This window comes from Zalophus californianus, chromosome 4 (genome assembly GCF_009762305.2).
Source record: "Zalophus californianus isolate mZalCal1 chromosome 4, mZalCal1.pri.v2, whole genome shotgun sequence".
Classification (NCBI taxonomy): Eukaryota; Metazoa; Chordata; class Mammalia; order Carnivora; family Otariidae; genus Zalophus; species Zalophus californianus.
The window spans coordinates 122,040,775-122,062,737 of record NC_045598.1 but is presented as its reverse complement, the minus strand read 5'-3'; the positions used below and the strand labels follow the sequence as shown (position 1 = coordinate 122,062,737).

General features: G+C 40.9%; 1 protein-coding gene across 5 annotated transcripts in view; it reads left to right on the top strand.

Annotated features, from left to right (window-relative positions):
- The window catches only part of ASPH (aspartate beta-hydroxylase), a 210,560-nt gene that overhangs the window by 65,388 nt on the left and 123,209 nt on the right, over positions 1–21,963 (top strand). For 2 of the 5 annotated variants that reach the window (XM_027567486.2, XM_027626603.2), the window contains exons 4-12: positions 454–546; positions 3,233–3,307; positions 7,336–7,461; positions 11,134–11,166; positions 12,144–12,200; positions 12,690–12,740; positions 13,187–13,219; positions 17,944–17,982; positions 18,379–18,414. In XM_027567486.2, coding sequence (XP_027423287.1) covers positions 454–546; positions 3,233–3,307; positions 7,336–7,461; positions 11,134–11,166; positions 12,144–12,200; positions 12,690–12,740; positions 13,187–13,219; positions 17,944–17,982; positions 18,379–18,414 — 543 coding nt within the window. The remainder of the gene's footprint in view (positions 1–453; positions 547–3,232; positions 3,308–7,335; positions 7,462–11,133; positions 11,167–12,143; positions 12,201–12,689; positions 12,741–13,186; positions 13,220–17,943; positions 17,983–18,378; positions 18,415–21,963) is intronic. The other 3 variants (XM_027567471.2, XM_035727293.1, XM_035727294.1) reach the window with 3 other exon arrangements.

Sequence of the window (21,963 nt, the reverse complement as noted above, 5' to 3'; positions counted from 1 at the left end):
GAAGAACAGGTAATTATATAAAAATCAAAATGTGGCAGGCAAACAAATTCAAGCGTATCTTAGTTGTCTTACTGCTGGATTCAGAGCTCAAGCAGCAATTAATCACTTCTGAACACGAGGAGCTTGAACTCATATTGAACTTCTTTTGGCAAGAGCAGACATGACTATTTTAGAGATTCGTGAAGGCTTAAGCAAGGATTTTTGTTTTATTGTTTTTAAGTGAAAGGTTAACTTAGGAAAAGAGATGTTCAAGGCCCACGTGAAGTTACAGAGCAGTCTGTTTGCCTACTTGAGTTTTGAAGCATCTCTACATTCTCATGGAGTATGAAGTCTGAGAAACCGAATTACTTGCACTGTTGATGAAGTGTTCGAGAATATCGTTTTTCCTGGTTTAATATGTCAAAAAAAAAAAAAAGGAAAAAACTCAAGTTAACTTTGTGAATAAAAATGCAGGCCTTAAAGAAAGATCTACTTCAAAGCCAACAGTCCCACCGGAAGAAGCTGAGCCATACCCGTGGCTGGAGGAGCAGGTCCCCGAGGATTCAGGTAAGCTCTCCTCGACCTCTGACCAGATGTGCCTCATCCTGCCAGCTCTCTGGTTTGCAATTTCCAGAATCATGTTTTACCCATAATTTGTGTCACAATGTTTATGGAAAATGAAGTATTTTTTTCTCCTTCTCTCCTGAGATTTTGGAGTAAACTTAATGTTTTCTAGTAAAAATTTACACAGGATAATTTTAATTTTGGGGATCAAGAATCAAAGGCACAGCGGAGGTGGCACAGTTAGGAACATCATGAACTAAATGCCAGGTATCTGGATTCCAGTTCCAGAGCCCCTTATAGTGAAAGCACAGTTCGACACATAGTGTACCCTAGTGTTTTCATGGTCGGTTCCAAGATCTAACGGAGGCCTACTGGACTCCCAGTCTTTTTAATAGGATGGTCTCCTTTCTCCATCAGAGACTTTCCAGACCCCCACTTGATGCTGTGGGAGGCCTCTTGTACATCCACATGAATGCATAGATGAATTCAGAGATCTCCATAGTCACCCAAGGGGTGTGACCCACAGAAGGAAAACTCCTAAAGTCTGTCAATAAATTGGCAAATGAAATTCAAATCTATTACTAGTGTTTCCTGTTTGTGCTGTGATATTTATTGCAAAGTACTATTTAATTGCTGCACGGTTTCCCTTTACCTAACCGTTCTCCAAAATTTGGTTTCATCTTGCCACCTATTGGAAGGGTTTGGTATGACACTACATATTTACTAGCAACTGAAGTACTCTGGCTGGTTTTGTCACTGTATGAATAATGATTTTCTTTTCTCCCTTTTAAGATCAGTATGCTGCTCTGATTTTTTTTATTTGTTCCAAACATAATCCTAGAATTTACTCTCTCCTTCCCAATCCTTTAGAGTACCATAACTCGAGCAAAACTACTTTTTTTAACGTTTTATAATTAAATGTGTATTTGGATTTAGCATCTCAGATACTGCTTTGCACTAAACAAATTTATAATTTAAAAAATACTGTTTTTCAAAGCTAATACCTACTCTGAAATGTTGTGCCATTCGTTTCAGCTCTCCTTTTTAAATTTTTGTTAATACTGCTCTACATTTAACTGATAACTTGTCCTTCTAAATCTGTCAGTTTATTTTCAACTCATATCCTTTTCAACCTCTTGGCAGTGTTTGGTTTAGTTTAAACGTTGCCTTTTCAGCCTTTCTCTTATCTAGGGTTTTGGCTTCTTTTTCTTCTCTACCTATCCTACAAACCCAGGTACATACCTCTCATTACAACACAATAAAGTAAACCCCCTCTTGGTCCCTACAGTACTTTCTATCTGCCCTCCAGTCCCCGGCCCTGTACTAGCCAGATTTTTGAAAAAAGAATCTACAGTTGCTTTCTTTGCCTTATTTTCCACTCAGTTTTTAACTCATTGCAATCTAGCTTCTGCCTCTCCTAATCCTTCCCAGAGGAAAGGGGGAATATCACAGAATCATGGAAAGGTGAAACAGCATGGTGGACTCAATGAGTTCAAAGCCAGTGCAGGTAGGTGATTCTGGAGAGGCATGTGAGGGCTAGATTGTGGAGGTCTTCTGTTCTGAGGAGCTTAGATTTTCCTCTTTTCCTGTGTTCGGGCTGAGGAAGCCATTAAAGGGTTAAGCAGAGAAGCAGAGTACCATCCACTCCAGTTACTAATATTAGATTCTCTGTGGATGGTGCTGTCAGCAGTCGTAAAACTAAGAATTGGTTAGGAAGCTGTCATGGGCATTGTGAGAGCCGAGGAGGGAAGAACAGAGATTGGCAGGCTCTTCTGTAATTATATGCAAATACATATAAAAATGGTGTGTGACATACAAACATCTATAAAAATAGAAGGTACTTTTTGTGCTTCAGGAATGGTTTTGTAATGTGATTAGCTTAACGGGTTCTTAAACTCTTTTCCCATCTGAAGTTCAAATGAACTTACCCTGTTTTTGTCATTGAGGATTAGCTTGTCAGTATAACTAACTGATGTCATTGGCATTATTTCATGTGACAGCATGGGTGATACTAAGTCTAGTGCTACTTCAATTTACTGAACATGGATGTTTGTTAAACAGAAAATTTATCGTAGTGTCAATGTCATTATAGCTTCCTGTTTGTTGTGTGATGTTTCAACAAACCCGGTAATCCGATAAGCAGCACAGTGTTGTTGGAAGGTCATTACTGATAGTGTTGACTTTTGTAATTTATATCTATTTGAATCTGTGGATCTGACTGTCAGATGGGCTTCTCCAAAGCCGAAAGGATTGTCGGTTATCATGTGGGTTCTTGTCCTCAACTTCTGACCCTCTCGGTCCTCACACAGTGGCCTGTCATGTGCTCTCATGTATGTTGGCCTCATCTTCCACATTTTCATCTTCATTTCCTTCCTGAAGTACTTCCCTTCCTGAAAGCTTTGCCCATCCCCTTTTCTTTATTCCATCATGACTGTGAATTTTGTTAATTAGAAACTGAAGTAATTTTACTCTGTGAGGTGTTTGCTAAACGTTTATATCTGCTGTCAAAATAAAACCAATCTTACTGTGTTTGCCAACATATAAAAAAAAAGTGGCAAATGGGTATGAAAGGTAGCATAGTTGATGAGCCAAATATATTCATTTGAATGTGTGCACCTGGATGTCATGTTTCATGTTCTTCATTAATACCTAGGTTTTTTCTACTTAATTATGTTTTTAATCATTGTAGGACTTCGGAATATTGAAGATGAAGTAGAAGAACAAATTCAGCCCCTTCTCCATGAGGCAGTCTACACAGAACATGGTATGAATTAAAATCCATTTTCTCGTGCATTGCTTGCTCGAATAATGGTTAATTACATAAAGTGACTTAGACATTATTTTTAAATTTAAATCATAATTGAGTGGTTTTTTAATTATTGGAGGACAGGTGTTTCTGAAAGAGCACTAAACTCGTTTTATCTTACCCTGCCTTACTGTTAAGGAAATTATCGCATAGATTTAATAAAGAAATGGTTGGAATAAATGAGAATAAACGAGTTAAAACCAATGATACATCAAGAACAGATGCAAGAACAGGGAAGAGGAAAATGGAACACAACCGAGAGCAAGCCGTAATGGGCTATGTGGATGCTGGCACCGGCCGGACCCTGGCTGCGTGCTTGGGCGGTCACCATAGCAAAAAGAGAAACTTTTAATTACGTTGGTTATGTTACCAGAGAGGAAATGAACATGCTATCTACTTAGAGAATATAAAACATTTCCCCAGCTCTTACATCTAAAGCATTTCTTATATGTAGTTCTGTACAGAGAATATTAAATGATACTTTAGAAACCCATGCTTTAAGATTTTATGAGACTGTTTCTTGAAACATCCCTTGATAAAAGCAGATAGTATAACCCCAAGATGTGACTCACAAAGGGATTTCGAAGAAGGCAGAACACATGGTATCCTGATACGCCTAAAGGTTTGGTGTGAGCTGAAGAGAGTCCTAAAGGAAAAAAATACGTTTCTTAAAAACAACTGGGACTATCGTTGAAACTGCTTTAGCAGGCCTGCTAAACTGTCTTACTCAGGCTTAGGTGTTTGGGGGTTATGTGTAAAGCATCCCATCCAGCTCCATCTGTGCTGTGCTGGGGAGACCCACTGCGGCTGAGCTGTAGGTTTTCACCATTGGCTCTTCTCGGTCTCGGAGCCCGTGTCCTTTCATTACCGGCTTCTGCTCAGCCAGGAGAGCCACTGCACCTGAGCGTGCATCTGCCTCTCTCGGCAAGCACAAGCTTTCCCTTCCTACATCTTTTCTTTAACGTTAACCTAACACAAAGATGATGCAGTCTGAATAAATCAGTGATTTCAGTATGATGAGGTCAGTGCCTTAACGGTGAAATGTGACGGCTGTGTGGGCCTTGTATAGACTTTGGCATTAGCAAAGGCTTCTCCGAAGAGGTGACTTTCTTTCTGACTTAGTAGCTGAAGGATGGCGTCATGCTTTGCCAGGTGGGTGTTGTTCTTGGAGGGTTCTGGGCAAAGGGCATGGCCCGTGGGCAAGCCCAGAGGAAAAGAGGATCCAAGAGTAGTTCAGGGTGGCCGGCCAAGGGAGTACCTAGGTGGAGAGTGATTGGGAAAGGAATCAGAGGATTCACAGAGGAATCAGAACCACTGGAGGGCGCTAGGGAGTGCTGTGCCTTGTCTGCAGTGTGAACATGAGCAGAGGGAGCGTGCTGGGGTGGGAGAGGAGTTGGGGGGCTCTCCTGGTGATCTGAGTGGGTCAGGATGGTCGGTCGAACCAAATTTAGCCAAGGTGGGGAGAGAGAAGCATGGGACGATATGGTAGACATTCGGGTGGGTGGGTGTAGGAAACCAGACAGAAGGGGGACGAATCAAGTCTAACATGCCTGGGTTTCTGGCCGTAAGACTTCCTCTTGGACTTCCTCTCTTCTTTACTTAGAAATTCACAGAGGCCATGGCTTTAAATGTTATTTGTGTTGTTTCTGAGTATGTATCTGTAGCCCTGTCTCCTCTGAGCTCCTGGTTTATCCAGCTGCCTGTTGATCTTCATTTGTATGTTTTATGGGTATCTCGGACTCAAAATGGACTTAAGCAGAATTCTTGATTCCTTTGCATTTCATAGCTCTCCCCCACACCCTGTAAAATTTTGCTTTTATTCCACTCTTTTATATGTTAGGTCTTGGTCTCCCCTCTACTTAGTAGCTTAAGCTAAAAACCGGGGAGTTTTCCTTATTTTTCTCTCTCCTCTTCTCGCCTCCTATGGGACCCATGGGCAGGTCCTGCCAGCTTGGCCTCCAGCACGTATCTGGACCGCAGTGTGGCAGCGTCACCGTCGTCTCCTGCATGGCGGCTGCAGCGGCATCCCGTTGGGTCTGTGTTTGATGTGCCTTATGTGGACCTGGTCTTTTTCTTTTCCTCCTCTCAGTCACTTTTCTCCAGCCCAAATGCCTCTCTTTTCCTTATAATTGCCAAGTCTGTTTGCCTCGGGGCCTTTGTACGTGTTATTATCTCTTACTGATATGTGTGTGTTCCAGTCTTCACATCTTACCCGATGAAACATGGCCTCCCTGACCACCATCTCTGCAGTAGACTCTCTGTCCAGGGCCTTCTGTGCTTCTTCATGGTGTTTCAGGGCCTGTGGCTGCCATGTACTAACTGTGTGGTTTTAGCCAAGTTTCTCAAGTTCCTCGTCCTTTGAAGGGGGGAATAGTACCTACTTCCTGGGGTTACTGTAACGGCCATAAGAGGGCTTCGCAGTGCCTCAGACGTAGTCAGCCTGCAGGGAACTGTTTTGCTCGTACCGGGCTGTCACTGACTGAGCAAGGGAGACTCAGATAATGCATGGTGTTCCGTTGGTTTCCCAACTGAAAACAGGGACTTTCCATTAAGTAACGAGCGGTGGCCAAGTGCTAAATCCTGCTCATGTGAAGACTATAAAGTTGCACTGGATAACACAAGAGTAAGGAAAAAAGAATATGAAAAGGGGGTATGATAAAATCAGTGACAGGAATGAGAATTGGTGATTGGTTTGCCAATTGGCAGAAAATCTGAAACGAGGAGAAACAATGTAGCAGGCTGTGTTGGAAAGATAGAAAACAAATAAACAGTGTGGCCATAAATGGGCCCACATAGTTCAGTAGCAGTGGAGAGCGTCGCTATTTCATACTAAAGGTGAGGGAAGGAAGGCTTCCTGCAGTGTTTGAGGAGAGTTTAGTGGCAGCAGAAACAGTAATATCCTTACGGTGATGATGATGATAAGAATAACACAACAAGAACAGTAACACCTAAATGCTTATTCTGGGCTGGGCAGTTTTCCAAGTGCTTTAATCCTCACAGCAATGCTATAAGTAGGTACTCTCCTATTTCCTTTTTGTGGAAGAAAAGTCCTTGGCACAAAGTAATTACATAACGTCTCTGGGGCCACACAGCTGGTGTGGAAAGACTAAATTTGGAGCCATACACTTGAGACCCCACACTCCTAACCACTTTACTGCCCTGTGAGCACAGCTGAGTCTCTTGTGTTGCTTGGTTAGAGTATTATGTATAGGACATACTGTGCTTGCAGCCATGTCAGGTTACTATTGGGAGAACTTTTTACGCCAAGATGACAAGCTAAACCGTATTGCAGCGGGATAAGTAGCCTATCCAACACCTACACAAAAGAAGCAGAATAGCTTAGTATATCATAAAAATTAGTCTCAGAAGAGAAAAATGTGCATTTCTGTATAACTCACAGGCTCCACATAGCAACCTTTGGATGCAAAGTATAGTACAGGTGACCTTATGCAGATGACCTAGCATACAGCTGAGAGAGGTATCTGGCTGTTCTTTGCAATAGAACATTTTATGGAGTTATTTAAGATTGTTACATGGAGTTTTAGGACAATTCTCAATGAGAGGTCACAAGGTGATCTTCTCTCTAACCTGGTGATAATAGAAGAGGCAAATACGTTAACAGTTATGAATTCATTTCTTCATTCCTTAAATACTTATTGAGCATTTCCTATGGTTAAGCATGGCCCTGACTGCTTGGCATACATAGTAAATAAAATATATGAGGCCCCTGTGCTTGGTGAGTTCATGTTCTAGTGAGAGAAGGCCTCCCCCCGCCACCCAGGTGGACTAGCACTTGACCAGAGTGAGGACAGAGCTTCAGAGCGGGCAACAGCCTGTGCCATGGCCCAGATGAGGGGCAGCGAGTGCCCAGCAGCAGGAGCGGGTATGTGGCAGCCTTTCGGAAGTGGCTCATGCGTCCGTGTTGGCTGTTGCCTGTGGGCCCTTGTTGTGGACTCGTGTGACTCTGTTCATTGTGATCGTTCAAGGAGACGATGTACAACAAGAAGAGGGTGGACAAGCGAGAGAACCACAACTGGAAGATGATGATTTCCTCGTAGGACGTGATGCAGATGATAGATTTGAGTCCCTGGAGACTAGAACGTTTCGTGAAGGTAGGACACGTTTTTTTGGTTTCAGAATAAAACCCAATAGACAATTTGTAATTACGATTATTGAAGTCTTTCTTAAACACCTTTAAAACCAATATTTAATTTTTATCTGAAGTTTATTTTTAAGTGGAAGCTGGTGAAACTAACTTTTCCCCTAAAATAAGTAGATATCTTGATTTTGATTCAAAGCACTTTCTTAAGGAAACTGTCAGAATATATAAATTCCTTATAGGAAGTAAGTGAAATGCTTTAGCACCTGACGTTTACTGTACACTGCTTCCTAGAGTGCCATGTATTAGAAGAAATTCAGAAAATGGATGAAATATTTTACTTGGCAATCTATCACAGTCTCTTGCTCTAACATGAACTCCATAGGTACAGCTTATAGAACACAATTCTTAGCTTCTGTACCAGGCATTGACAACCTTTTTCTGTAAACAGCTAGAGGATCAATATTTTAGGCTTTGCAGACCATATGGCCTTTATTGAAACCACTCAGCTCTGCTGTCATAGTGCAGAAGGAGCCTTAAATAATACCTAAATGGGTACGTATGGCCATGTTCCAGGGAAACTTTATGTACAAAATCAGGAGGCGGGCTTGCTCTGGGCTACAGACCATAGTTTGCTGACATCTGTTCTGTGTCAGTATCTTCCATTAAATGCTGGTTATTTAAATATCCACTGAGTAGCTTACCTGGGATCATTTGCAGAAGGCAAGTTAGAGCTACAGTTATTCATTGTTGACACATAGAGGGAAGTGATTTCTGTAATGCTGAACTTTTTCTCATGTATTTTGTGTTCTGCTATGTTTTAATGTGATACTACCGCGGTTATTTATTTGAAGCCTTGTTAAATGAGCACACATGCTTTGTTCTTATGGTATCTATTCTCCGTTCTTTTTTAAGGTGGCCCTTTAAGACTTTAATGAGTTCTTGAGAGATTTTTTTTTAACTTTTTAATTAATTTATTTTTAAAGTAAGCTCTCTGCCCAATGTGGGGCTTTAACACATGACCCTGAGATCAAGAGTCACATGCTTTACCCACTGAGCCAGCCAGGCACCCTGAAAGATTTTAATCCACAGATTGTATTCTGATTGATTGATGATATTTTATTTAGAGTATAGAAGTATATAAATGATATAATTGTATGTGTATAATTGTATACATAAAATGAATACTACTGAAACATTGTTTGAGATCAATGTTTCATTTCTAAAGAGTAAAACTAAAGTAAAAGGTTGACAGCACCCACAGAAAATCAACCATATAGCCCATTATGTTCCACCATATAATAATCATCAGAGTCTGTGGTTGAGCTGCTTCAGGACCCATGCAAAAGCGTAGCCCCAGAAGCCACAAAGGATCTGGATAAGAGGTATCTGGCAGTGTTTAAGGATTAGCTAAGCCTCAGTCAAGTTCAGGCAAGTTAGAAAGACTGTGAGAAACAAGTAATAAGTGAAATCCACAGCACTAATGAAGGTAGGAAGGTCCAGAGCCATAAGGTCTTGGATTCAAAGAGGGAATTTCTTGTGAATATGGTCCATAAAAGATGTACTTGATACCCCTACAAGTAGTTTTCAGTCTTGGACGCAATCAAGATCACCTGGAGAGCTTTTAAAAGAATGCTTTGACCCACCCTAGACAAAGTGAATCAGAATGTCTGGGGTGTGGAGCCTCTAAAACCGGATCATTGTCAAAGCTCCCCAGGTCATATCCCAAGTGCAGCCGAGGTTGAGCAGCACTCTGGCCAGGCTGGTGATTTTTTCACATGTTTCCCCTCATGTCCCAGGCTGCTGGGTGTGAACAGGCTAAGGCGTGTGCCTCCATGCTCATAGCCAGGGGGAATCAGGTGGAGACGTAGCACTTGTACAGGCTAAAAATTGAGTGGCGAGGTAGCCTGGTCACAATACAGTTGGTAAATGGTTGCTAAGACTTTTTTTTAAGCATACAAAAGTAATGAAAAAGTAAAGTATATCTCCTTTTCACAATATTTAATGTATTGGGAAGCTAGAAGCAAGAAGCTCTTGATTTATGAATGAATATATTTCCAAAAACTTAACATGCATGCTTATCGTTGAGAGCAGGAAGTACGCTTTTCCATAGTGTTATAAGTGATGTTATGTTGTGTTATAAGTGATGGTTATAATGTTATAAGTGATAGTTCGATTCCCATACCAACCTACAAAATTGTATATAATGCATACTTTTCTATGAAAAATGTACACTCAAAATGATTTTGAGCTTGTATATGAGTTTAGCTGCATTGTGCATTAAAAGTAGGCATTTATAGACCAGCTTTAAAACTTCAGACCTTTGGGGCGCCTGGGTGGTGCAGTTGGTTAAGCATCTGACTTGTGGATTTGGCTCAGGTTGTGATCTCAGGATTGTGAGATTGAGCCCCATGTCAGCTCCATGCTCAACATGGAGTCTGCTTGAGGCTGTCTCTCCCTCCCCCTCTGCCCCTCCCCACTCTCTCTCTCCCTCCCTCTCTCTCTCAAATAAATAAATTTTTTTAAAAAAACTTTAGACCTTTAGTTATCAGTTTTTTAGAAGAGTTTATTTATTTATTTGACAGGGAGAGACACAGCGAGAGAGGGAACACAAGCAGGGGGAGTGTGAGAGGGAGAAGCAGGCTTCCTGTGGAGCAGGGAGCCTGATGCGGGGCTCGATCCTCAGACCCTGGGATCATGACCTGAGCCGAAGGCAGACGTTTAACAACTGAGTCACCCAGGTGCCCAGGCCTTTAATTATCATGTATGTTACAATTTCTCTGGGGAAAAAAATGCTTGTAATTTCTAAGTAAGGGATGCTGATAAAATGATTTCCACACTTCTGTGGTATCTCTTGCTCCCTCCTGTCTTCAGCCAAGATGGCTCAGGAAGATTGACAGCTACTCAGAATTTTGGTGTCTTAGATGCTGCTTAAATGACACATTTCAGTTAAGACAGTTAAGACACTCAAATTATCTGAAACGTAAGGAATTTGATATTTTTGAGGTTAGTTCAGATTGGGGGTAGGAAGAAGTACTTCTAAAAAGTTTATAAATCGAGAAAACCTTACTTTCTGACCTCATCTTTAATTGGGACATAGATTCAGTGTGAACCTAAAAGTTGTTTATTGAAAGTCTTCAGAAATTAAAAATATTTACACTTCATATAGTTGTTACATTAACAAGGGTCAGTGGAGTAGTGAGAATCCTGTGGTGGCAGCATTTTGCTATTGGGGGTCTGCGGGTTCAATTAGGAACTCATTTACCTTTCAGCTGCCCATCTTAGAAAGTCTCCTCTGTCTTTCCTTGTGTTCCCATCTGTAGACACTGTGCTTTTGCTCTAGAAAACAAGACACCACAGTGGAATGTGAAGTAGGCTAAGATAGCCCCTTTCCTGGGTCCAGCTTTGTCACTGTGTTCCACTGTTCAAATCATCCTCTCATTAGTCCAGGCTGTGGTGGCATTGAGTGGGTCGAAGAGGATGTGTAAGGCATTTCTAAGTGTAGTTCTAGTAAAAGATAAAGTGCTCAGCAAACAGTTAATGGATATTTTCATGTTTGATTTTAATAATTTTTTGCTTTCAAAATAAAATCAGTGGCAAGCATAGATTCAGGATACGCATCTATGGTAAATATACATACAATTTTATGAAAGTACTGCTATTGATTTGATGTTACTCTTTTCAGAAACTGAAGATAGTTACCATGTAGAAGAGACAGGTGAGATTTAAACTTAATACTCTTCTTTTTTAATTAGAACGAGTCTTTTCCTATAAAAAGAACATCATGAGAAAGAGAAAACATTATCTATGATTATCTATTAATATATTTTATAATATGTCATAAAATACTTAATATGTAGTTAATTGTTATATATAACATATATGGTGTCATAATTTCATGTGTGTGTTTCTTTGTGAATATAGTTTTTGTGCTTTTGAAGTCTGCTTCCTGAAGATAAACACCCAGTAGTGGGATTGCTAGGCCAACAGATACAGTAGAAGTGCATGTTTTGTAGCCTTAAATTACAAAGTCGATGAAAGATCAGGATTGTGTACTGTCACTGGTCATGCATCCCCAGAAGATATGGCCACACTGGAGGTGGACATGTCGTCTTTCAGTAAGCCTGTGTTGGCCAGTTTTTCCTCTGGTGCTGGAATAGATCCCTCTCTCTGTGCTTGAGGACCACATGGTACTCTTGGCTAGCATTTAGGACCTATATCACTTCAACAATAGGTATTTGTAAATACTAGAACTGTATTGCGGTCTGGGAGTACTCAGGTACTGAGTCCAAGTGTGAGGGGCTGGGAAGTGTGTGTGCCCTTCCTCAGGCACACTCTTGGCGGCCGGTGCTTGCTGAGTGGATGGGAGGAGGGCTCACCTGCACCGCCATATCTGTGGTCTCTGTCTCTCTCTGTCTCATTAGTCTTTTGCTGAATATAGTTGAATTTGCATAATCTAAAGTTTGTGGTTCGATTATAAACCCATTGATGATGGGGACTATCTCATTCATCTTTGTATCTGGCATTTCACAAAGGTAGTACCTGGGTGTTCCATGAGTGAATATAAATGTGAGCATCATGATTTGATTTTACATTTCTGGCGTTACTGGATATTGTGCTTTTCCTATTTTGAATATCAAGTGTAATCCTTCTTGAGATATATTTCTAATTTCCTAATCATTTCTTAACTTACAGCTTCACAGGCTTATAATCAGGATATGGAAGAAATGATGTATGAGCAGGACAGTCCAGGTTTGTGATAATGTGTTTCTGTTTAAGGCACTGGCCAAAGCCAATCTATCCTGTGGTAAATGATTCACTCTGATTCAACACAGAGTCCTCTTTATAATACTCGCAACCATTTTTGGTTGCCCAGACATTTATAGAAATTCCTGAATATAGTTTAATATTACATGGAGGAATGAGGGAAGAAGGAGATGTATTTTTCAAACCACAATTGGGACTTTGCTCTTTGTAGATAGGACGCTGGGAAGGCGATTCGGAAATTGACGAGGCAGTATGGTGTAGTGGAGTCTTACTGGTTCTGCTCCTTCCTGTCCTTGTGATTTAGAGAGCAAATTATGGAACTATATTCAGCTTAAATTTTATTGAATGATAATGATAATATCTCTCTTACACAATTGTGAAGATTGGAATTAATTTGTAAATACTTTAGAATGGCATCTAGTAATGTGTTTGTTTTTTTCATGTTTGACAGAGGTGTATATTTTTTCTCTATAGATTCCACGGAACCTGTAGTAGGTGATGATGAAAGAAGGTACCACGAAGCAGGTACTGGGTGAATGTTTTCATTAGATTGTAAACATTACTCAAGGCTTTACAGTTGTATGCTATGTTAACATGATTTTTCTTTCAAAGGAGTCAAAGAAGTGATCTTAACACCTAATACAAGTCTTTTTGCCTTGTAACAAGATTAGATTATGAAAGGAATATCAGGCTTTCATACTTTAGCTCATCTACACTCGCACCATGACAAAACAGGATATTAATCCTTAATACTACTTTTGCATATCTTTATGCCAGTTTGAGGAATTTTTATGAAAATAATTTACTCGTCCTTTTGTCTAGTTGTTTTTGGGCAGAGGCACTTACCACTGACTGCAGACATTGATATTTAAAGGAGTAGAATGCTGTATTTGAGATTAAGTTGTGGTTTTTAGCTAAGCAGTTACATAGAATACTGAGTTTAATACTGAGTTTTATTCTCTTTCTTGCAGAAGACCTTACATACCAAGACGATGATGAACCAGGTTTGAAAATGCTTCTTAACCTTAAGCCATCTACTTGTTTTAAAATCTACTCATAGTTTATAGAGTATGGAGGATAGTGTTTTAAGCTTCAAATACCATAACTTAAAAGCTCCAAATGAATGGGTCTTTTCAAAGAATTTACTTGGGAAGGTGTTTACCTCCTCCAGTGGCGCTGCCATTGACTAAATAATTTTTCTTAAATTCTTCGCAAGTTGCCTTCGGAAGCCGTTAAAAATTTTTCACAAGAACTTATCTCATTACTTTATATTCTTAGCTTATAGTCTTAGCTCTCTTGACTAGCATATGTCTGGTCCATAGAAAACTAGTCAGAGTTGAACTACTCTAGTTTCCTCCCTACAAAGTAATCCCACTCTTAAAGGTGATGGATCTACTAGTATGGAGAAAGGTACAAAAGAATTTCACCGCAGGCTTAAAAGGGGCATAAAGAAGAGTTCGGGCATGTTTTTGGCATAAGTGGCACTAGATTCAGATTTGGGCAATTATAGCTTTGTTTGTTGCCCAAGCACTCCCCAGGCTGTTTTATTAAACTCCACAAAGTAGATTCTATTTTTGCGACTGCAGGGATGAAGGAAATAAGGTTCAGAGAATGTAAGTGATTTGTATAAGTTGATATGACTAAGAAATGATAAAGCCAGTGGTGTCATTTTTATTCCGCCACATTCATGGATGACTGTAAAAGGAGAGAAGTCAGTTGAGCATAACTTCATGTGTGAAGCAAGAAGGACGAAGAAGTGTATAGTGCTTGAGTCAAATATGGAGCACTTTCTATGTGCCGGATGGTTTGGGGGCTTGACATTCAAATAGGAGCAATATGGAATCCTACTGTCAAGAAACGTATGGTTTCGGGCGCCTGGGTGGCTCAGTTGGTTAAGCGACTGCCTTCGGCTCAGGTCATGATCCTGGAGTCCCAGGATCGAGTCCCACATCGGGCTCCCTGCTCAGCAGGGAGTCTGCTTCTCCCTCTGAACCTCTTCCCTCTCATGCTCTCTATCTCTCATTCTCTCTCAAATAAATAAATAAAATCTTTAAAAAAAAAAAAAGAAACGTATGGTTTCATGACGGTGGTTCTCAGTTGAAGAAAATCAGGAGTGGCTGTGTATAAACCTGATATGCTAATTTATTAAGCATATGTATTTAAGATTTAAGGTCCTACTAAGATGACCAGTCACAGTGGCTATTTCTAATGGGATATGAATGATGCCATTGGAAGCATCCTGGATTCTGTCTTTCAGAACTGGTATTTTTATAAGAAATAACTTGGCCACTATGATTGCATCTAGATTTTCTTTTCAGTTTCAAATTTAAAGGAGAAAATAGGAATTTGGAAATTAAAAGTTATATGTAGAGATGAGACTTGAGATACTTTTCTAATTTCTGCCCCTGATTACAGTGTTTGTCTAAATATGCTAGGAAGAACATGTTTGGAAGGCAGTTTGCAGACTAGATCCAGAGAACTTTAAAATCAAACTTGAAAGAAGTGTAAAATTAGATACTGTGTTAAAAAAAGATATTGTAAAATAAATGTGTTTTCATAGGCAGAATATCAGAATAAATATAATTTAACATGTTAAAAGAGTAATAAATAGCACCTAAGGGGTCATCAAGATTTGAGACACTTTGGATCACAAGATTTTGAGATACTTTAGATTACCTGGTCAGAGAACCTAAACTTTTTTAAACAAAAGGGATTTAATAGAATTATTAATAGGATTATTCACTATGTTCTAAAAAGATACCTTTGTGACATTCAGGAACCAGGCTAGGGAAAACAAGTGAACATATGTAAGTGAAGCTGTAAGTAGGGTGAAAACAAAACTATTTTTCAGGGATGCCTGAGTGGCTCAGCCGTTAAGCATCTGCCTTCATCTCAGGTCATGATCCCAGGGTCCTGGGATCGAGCCCCACTTCGGGCTCCCTGCTCAGCGGGAAGCCTGCTTCTCCCGCTCCCACTCCCCCTGCTTATGTTCCCTCTCTTGCGGTCTCTCTCTCTGTGTGTCAAATAAATAAATAAAATCTCTAAAAAAAAATCGTTTTTCAGTAGGAGAACAGAATATATTCTGTATTAAACTCCGTACATCTGGAACCTGGAAAACATGTGGCTTATTAAAGCTATGGAGGTAACCAGCTTTCATATTAAAAATCTAGAAAGCATCAAGCCTACATTGGATATACCTAGGAAATGACAGTACCGTCTCACCTTCTGATTGATTTATTCATATACTGCATATGTATTAACTATTTTATGTCTAAAACAGCACTGGGGCAGTTCCAGTGAGGAACACGCACATAGTCCATATTCCTATGGGCCTTATATTTTAGCGGCGGGTCGGGGAGGGGGGGAGAAATTACACAAATAGCTTCAATTTAGTGTTTTTCCTTACAATTGTGTTAAGTGCTGGTGAGAACAGGGACGGTGTGTAACAAGAGCATATAGTGAAGAGACCTACCTAGTTTGTGGACCAGGGAAGGCTTCCCTGAAGTTGGAAATGCCAAGGCAAGGAGAAAAGGTGGCCGGAATGTTGTAAGAAGCCTCTGAGGTGGGAAGATGTGTCTGGAGTGCTGGCAGTCTAATCTGGCCTGAGATTGCAATATGTCTGGGCTCCAGAGGATGCCTAGAGCTAGTCAGGGATGTTCACCTACCCTCAGGGCATTGTTCAAGGCACGACGAAAATCAGATATGCATTTTGTCAAGATTGATCAGTCTGATATGTAGCAAATAGACTGGAGAGACACAGAGTGGACATGGGGAGACCAGTTAGTTTAGTGTCATTATCCCAATCTGATCTTGCCTGAGTCCCATCTCTGCCAAAAGAGGAGTCAGAGGAGATGAGTTTCAGGAAAGGGATGTTCAGCAGTGTCCCATGCTGCTGAGGACCCACACGAGGTGAGCACTGAGCACATGCCTTGGATCTAATGTGACAGCGGCCTCCTGGTGACCTTGGCAGGAGCCATTTTCAGTGGACACAGATGAAGGTGGACAGAGATAAAGTAGTTTCAGCCAGGGTGGTGGCAGTGACGGGTAGCAGACAAGCTGAGAAATGTAAGGAGATAAAGTTGACAGGGCGCTTGATGTGTGGGTGTAGCTGGGGGAGAGAGCAAGGTGTCAGGAACCCCGTCCACCGTTCCGGCTCATGCCCTTGATGGATGATGGATGGCGGTGCTTTTTCCCTAAGACAGGCAGGACTGGAAAACAGGAACGGGCCAAGAGGCCATGAGTATATGTTGACAGTGTATGTCGAGACATCCAGGGGGATATGTAATAAGCCAATTGGTAGTGCTTGGATCTCAGCAGAGACCTCTCATTCGTGGCTGTGAGTTTGGGAGTCATGAGTCTGTACAACATAATTGAAGCCAGAGGCTGAGATCACTTATGGAGGGAGGACAGTGTAGGGGCATGGGAGTCTCTGGCTGGCCTTTGATGAAAGCCAACATTTCATGCCTGGTAGGACTGGGACAAGTGATGAAGACTGAGAAGGAGAAAGGAAGGAATTGAAGGAGAGCACGGTCACACCGAAGTGTTTGAGAAGGAAGGAGCTGCTGAGAGATCTAACTCAGTGAGGTGGAACTCATTCCCTAGATGGAACGAGGTGGTCTCGGAGGAGCCTCGGCAGGGATGAGTCAGGGCCACAAGAGAGGTGGCAGTAGTTGGGGAAGGAAGTGAGGGGTGAGACAGCAAATGTGAACGACTCTTTGAAGAAATGAGATTGTGAAATGGAGGGGAGATGTGGGGCAAGGGGAAGCAGGCTCAAGAAAGGGCTTTTTTTTTTTCTTTAAGTTGCTAGAGACGTGAGTGTGTTTAAATACAACACAGTTCAAAGTGACAGAGTGAGCAACCAAGCGCTGCTCCTCTGTCTTACCAGTACCACCAGAAGGACAGGAGATGATGGGTTAAAAATGGTCCCTTACTCTACCCAGCGCTGAGAATATAGTAGGTGCTCAAAAAATTTTCTTTAGTAAATGATCGTAAAGAATACATTGATAACTGTGCTAGGAAAATAAGAAAGCTCACTCTAAGTGAACCAGAAAATTTGAGGCATTTTGGAGAATGGGTAAAGCTGGGATTGGGTTGACCCAAGAAAGCTGTGACCCAGCCGCACCCGAGAGGAGAGACCAGAGCCTCCTGTGTAGCAGACCACAGAGCCACTGAGCCCCATGCAAATAAACGAGGAGAAATGATGGGTGCTGGGCCGCGGGTAGGGCAATGAGCTCACAGTCTGCCAGCTGAACCCTCGCTCTGAGGGGCTGGTACCGGCAGTGTTGGCCCCCAGGTGGAAGATCTGAGAGTTGTTCCCTAAACAAATAGAGAATCTGCCCGGTAAAGCTCAGAATTCTCCCCTGCAGACATGAAAAAATAGAAAAGGGAAATTCAGTGCCACCAGGAAGTAAACAGGCTTTGGATCCTGGTAACAAGTGATTGGGGAAGAACCTTAATTTCCCCCATTTTACATGAAGAAAGTGTTTGTAATTACCCATCTCCTGTGACCAAAAGGTGGCCGACTTGGACTTTGAATCTGCGTGTGTTTGATTCCACGCCACACTCTTCCCCACCCTGCTCTGTAGACTGCTACTTCCCAGCGACTAAGCCCCAGGTGTTTAAGGATGAATTAAACATTGTCTCTGCTCATGAAACCGTACAGCGAGTGTTGTGTCACAGTGAGACTTAATCTAGTCCTAAAGGATTATTTCTTCTGTGTATTTTCTAGTATATGAACCGTTGGAAAATGAAGGGCTAGAAAGTTCAGGTAAGCTTTTTCTCTAAACAGGTGTTTCCTGCAATCAGCCCCACCCCCCTTGTATTTATTAAAACTCACATAACTTGTGGGACAAAGATAGATGTAGTAAGCAATACAAGACATTTTCAAGTCTCCAAGGAAGTAATTGCATATTGTCAATATGCTTATTCCCTACTTGTGATGCAAGTTTTATGTCATCAGGGTTGATGTCAGCCTATTTGATGTATTCTTTGAATATAATCTAGGAATTAAAGTTGATATGCTAATATAAATACTTGTGAGTCTTCATAAGAAGCCCCCAGTCTAAAAAGAGCCAAATTTAGTTACCTTAGTAGAGATGAGTTAATTTAGAAATCTAGTGTGAGTTAATGTAAAATGTGTTTGGTTGTTTGTTTTTTTTTTTAGATAATGTTGCAGAAGATTCAAACATAATTTTAGAAGGTAAGTTAATTTTATAGAGATAGTTTTACTTTTTGTATTGAAATTATGTTCCTGTATTCAACAGATATGTATTGGACACTTTGCTGTCCGTAGAGTGCCCAGGGCTAGGAAGGAGAGTGAAGACAACGGATAGGATTTCTGGTTTCCTTGGGGTTGGCATTCTCGTGGTCAAACATGATAAAGTAACTACAGATTATGAAAAGTGCAATAACAGAGATAAAACCAGGGTAGTCCAATAGCAAATAACTGGTTACAGCGAGGCTCTTCTAACTAGGGGGTGATTTTGTCAGATGGGGTTAGCCTTGGACAGGGATGGGTTGAAATTGGGTTCTTTATGTTGTTGTTCAGCTGCACGGGCTATTTTTGAAAGTGAAGGGATTATTCCTAAAAAATTGTTGCATATATTACATGGTGGTGCTTTGACAGCATGTAGAGTTAACAGAGATCCTAACAGTCTGCAAAGTTCTTTCATATACGTTATTTCAGTTGATCCTCACAGTGGATACTGAAGAGGAGATAGGACAATATCATTGTGCTTTTCGTGTGTGTGTGTGGCAAAGCTGGTATTCATCCCAGACTTGGGGCCCGCAGTGGACTCTGGGGTCCATGGGCTTTAACAGTCGGAAGTTGCCACAGGAAACATGTAATAGGGCATTTGCTCTTAAAATTACTCTTAGAATTCATTTATGAGCCCCTCATTGTCAGTTTTCAGGTTAAATGTTACTGCTTTTGAGCTTGGTTTGGCAGAATATATAGTAGTACAGTTGACTAAAATGGGAGAAGATAGGGAAGAGTGGAGGGAATGTGGGGGTACCAGAATCGCCCTCATTGTCCACCTAGCTGCCGGCAGGACCCCTCCATGGCTGCTGTGGGACCGCTGCGTACATGCAAATTCATCTCCACGTAGCAGGCTGGATAGTGTTCCAGAATTTCTCCTACCTCCTATTACTCAGTTCTTTTTGAAGAATATAGCCGAGTCTGTGTTTTTATTCAGTCAGAATCAGAAAATGGAAACCCCACATCCCTTGGAAGAACTTTATCCAACCCATCCCACCTATATCGTTTTATATTAAGAGACAACACATCACAATATGCATCTTGGCTCTGCCTTTCCTGTGTTTGAAGTAGTTTTTCCGAAGACTTCTCAGGCATTTTGATAAGCCAGTAGAGGACATAGTGGCGACTGCTAAGGGAATTCCTTTTGGGGGTTAGTGGGGCTCTGGACTGTGCACCGCTAGCCCCACCTGTAGTTTCTGTGCTCCTGTGTTTGGAACCTGAATGGTCAGTGAGGAGGAACTCAGCATAATTCGCATGCCCTCTAACCTCTGTTGCCCCCCTCTTCCTTGATTTGGCTCGATGCATCAATATATAATTGGATTCCCACACCAGAAATGCGAGTGTCATCATTGACACTCCCTCCATCTTTGCAGCTAATCCCAAGTCCTGGTGAATGGGCTTCGGAAACATTTCTCAAATGCATTCTTTTCTCTGTGGCTCTAGTGATCTAGTTCAGCCCTCATCACCTTCCTGGACAGCAATGGTCACCTTCTAGCCCATCATCTCAACTTGATACTTGTCCCCTTCAGATCCATCTGTCATGATGCCATTAGGGTGTTCTATTCAAAAGTACAGGTTAGGCTGTATCAACACGGTGCCTAAACCCTCTTTTTCTTCCCCATCTGTGTCAGTAAGGTTACTTTCTGTTACAGGCAACAGAAAACTAAACTTGAACTGGCTTAAGCATTGAAGATTCAGGTGACAGATCAGTTGTGAACTTGGTGAGGAATTTGGACTATATTCCAGGTGCATTGGGAATCTGGGAAAAATACTTAAGTGAGGTATGGCATAATCTGACTTATTTTAAAGAATTACTTTCACTCCTAGTTAGAAAACGGATTGGATGGAGCAAGAATGGAGGCAGGGGCCACCGTTAGGAAATGATTGGGTACCAATCCAGGAAGTGATCATGGTGGCCTGGAGTAATATCATGGCAGTGGAAATGGAGGGGAAAGTTTTGAATTTGAGAGAGATTTTTGAATTACAACTGATGGAACTTTCTGATGATTGTGAAGGAAAGAGAAATCAAGGGAGACTTCGGTTTGGTTTGAGTAACTGTCGGATGGTGGGTAAACTAGGACCTAGAGGAAACTGGTTTAGGGGAGAAAACCAAGGCTCCATAGTAGATATTTTAAGTTTGGGAATGTGAGATTCCCAGGCGGAGGTATCAAGTGGGGGGTTGGAAGTGCCAGTGAGAGGAGCTACACGGGTGAGACCTGAAATTGATGTGTTTGGGAGCCATCATCATGAGGGTGGGCGTCGAAATCCATACTGAAGTGGGTTTAAAAAGTCCCGGAGTAAAGAAAATCAGGCTGTGCTGATATAATTAGTTTGCTGTTTCCTTTTAAAAAATCCTCTTGTTACATCATTGCCAAAATACATTTCAGGTTAAGTCTGTTAAATGAACACTTTTTCAGAATAAAATTGGTTGAAAATTTATCTTGCAATAATGAGAAGGCTTTCTGAGTATAATATCAGTGATGGAAATAATAAAGTGACTTAACACTTTATGATGCATACAAGTTTTTCAAACCTAAAATGACAAGTAAAAGAAAATCCTGAGAAAAAAATACTGGTAAAGGTGATACAGTGCTAGTAGATCTCTGACTTACTAAGAACGAAATCAGTAGGCAAACCTTAACGAGCCAGTCACAACAGAGAAAGCTAGCAAACGCTCACGGTACTGCCACTAAAACAACGAAATATGCCAGAATATTAACTGTGATCAGTGGGAAGAGGTGAGATTTTTTTTTCCCTTTTTCCTTTTATGTAAAAAATATTTCCAAATCTTCCATGTGGGTATGTATTATTCTTAAAATTAGAAGCAATTTAATATAAGAAGAAAAATGATTAGCTGCATTAATGTATGAGTTTTAGAAAATGCTATAAAAATTCTTCCTTTTGACCAAAGTCTGTTCCAAGTCTTTAGGAGCAAAAGGAAAGCTGATATAATCTTATCTCTAGATTAAGGTAATGTTCAGTGGGTTGTTAGCTATGAAGATCTTAAAATGTGATGTAATTTGATAGAGTGAATTAGATTCAATATATTATTATACCATTATGTGATAAAGTCTGCAGTCTCTTTAGTTTGCAAATGGGATGAAGTGGCCAGGGAAAAAAGCAAGATGTTAAAAAAGTCATCTCCATATTTTTGGCCAGTCTTAGAATATATTATCTTGAATATTATTTTTCAGAAACTTTATTAAGGATAGTAATTTACTTTTAGGACTCTGATCTTTCAATTTCTTTGTGTTGTTTCGTTCATGTTACAATTAGGGTTATGTCTTAAAAACTTTTTAACAACATATTTTAAACATCTTTCTTCAGCTTTCTCATCAAGTCTGATGCAAAACTGTCACGAAGACCTGGGTTTTAATTCATATCTCCTTTGCCCAGGCAGCGAGTTTTGCAGTTAGTCAGTTAGGCAGATAATGTAAAGCCTATTTCATGAACGCTTGAGAAGTATACAACATTTTGCGAAGTTCTAGCTAA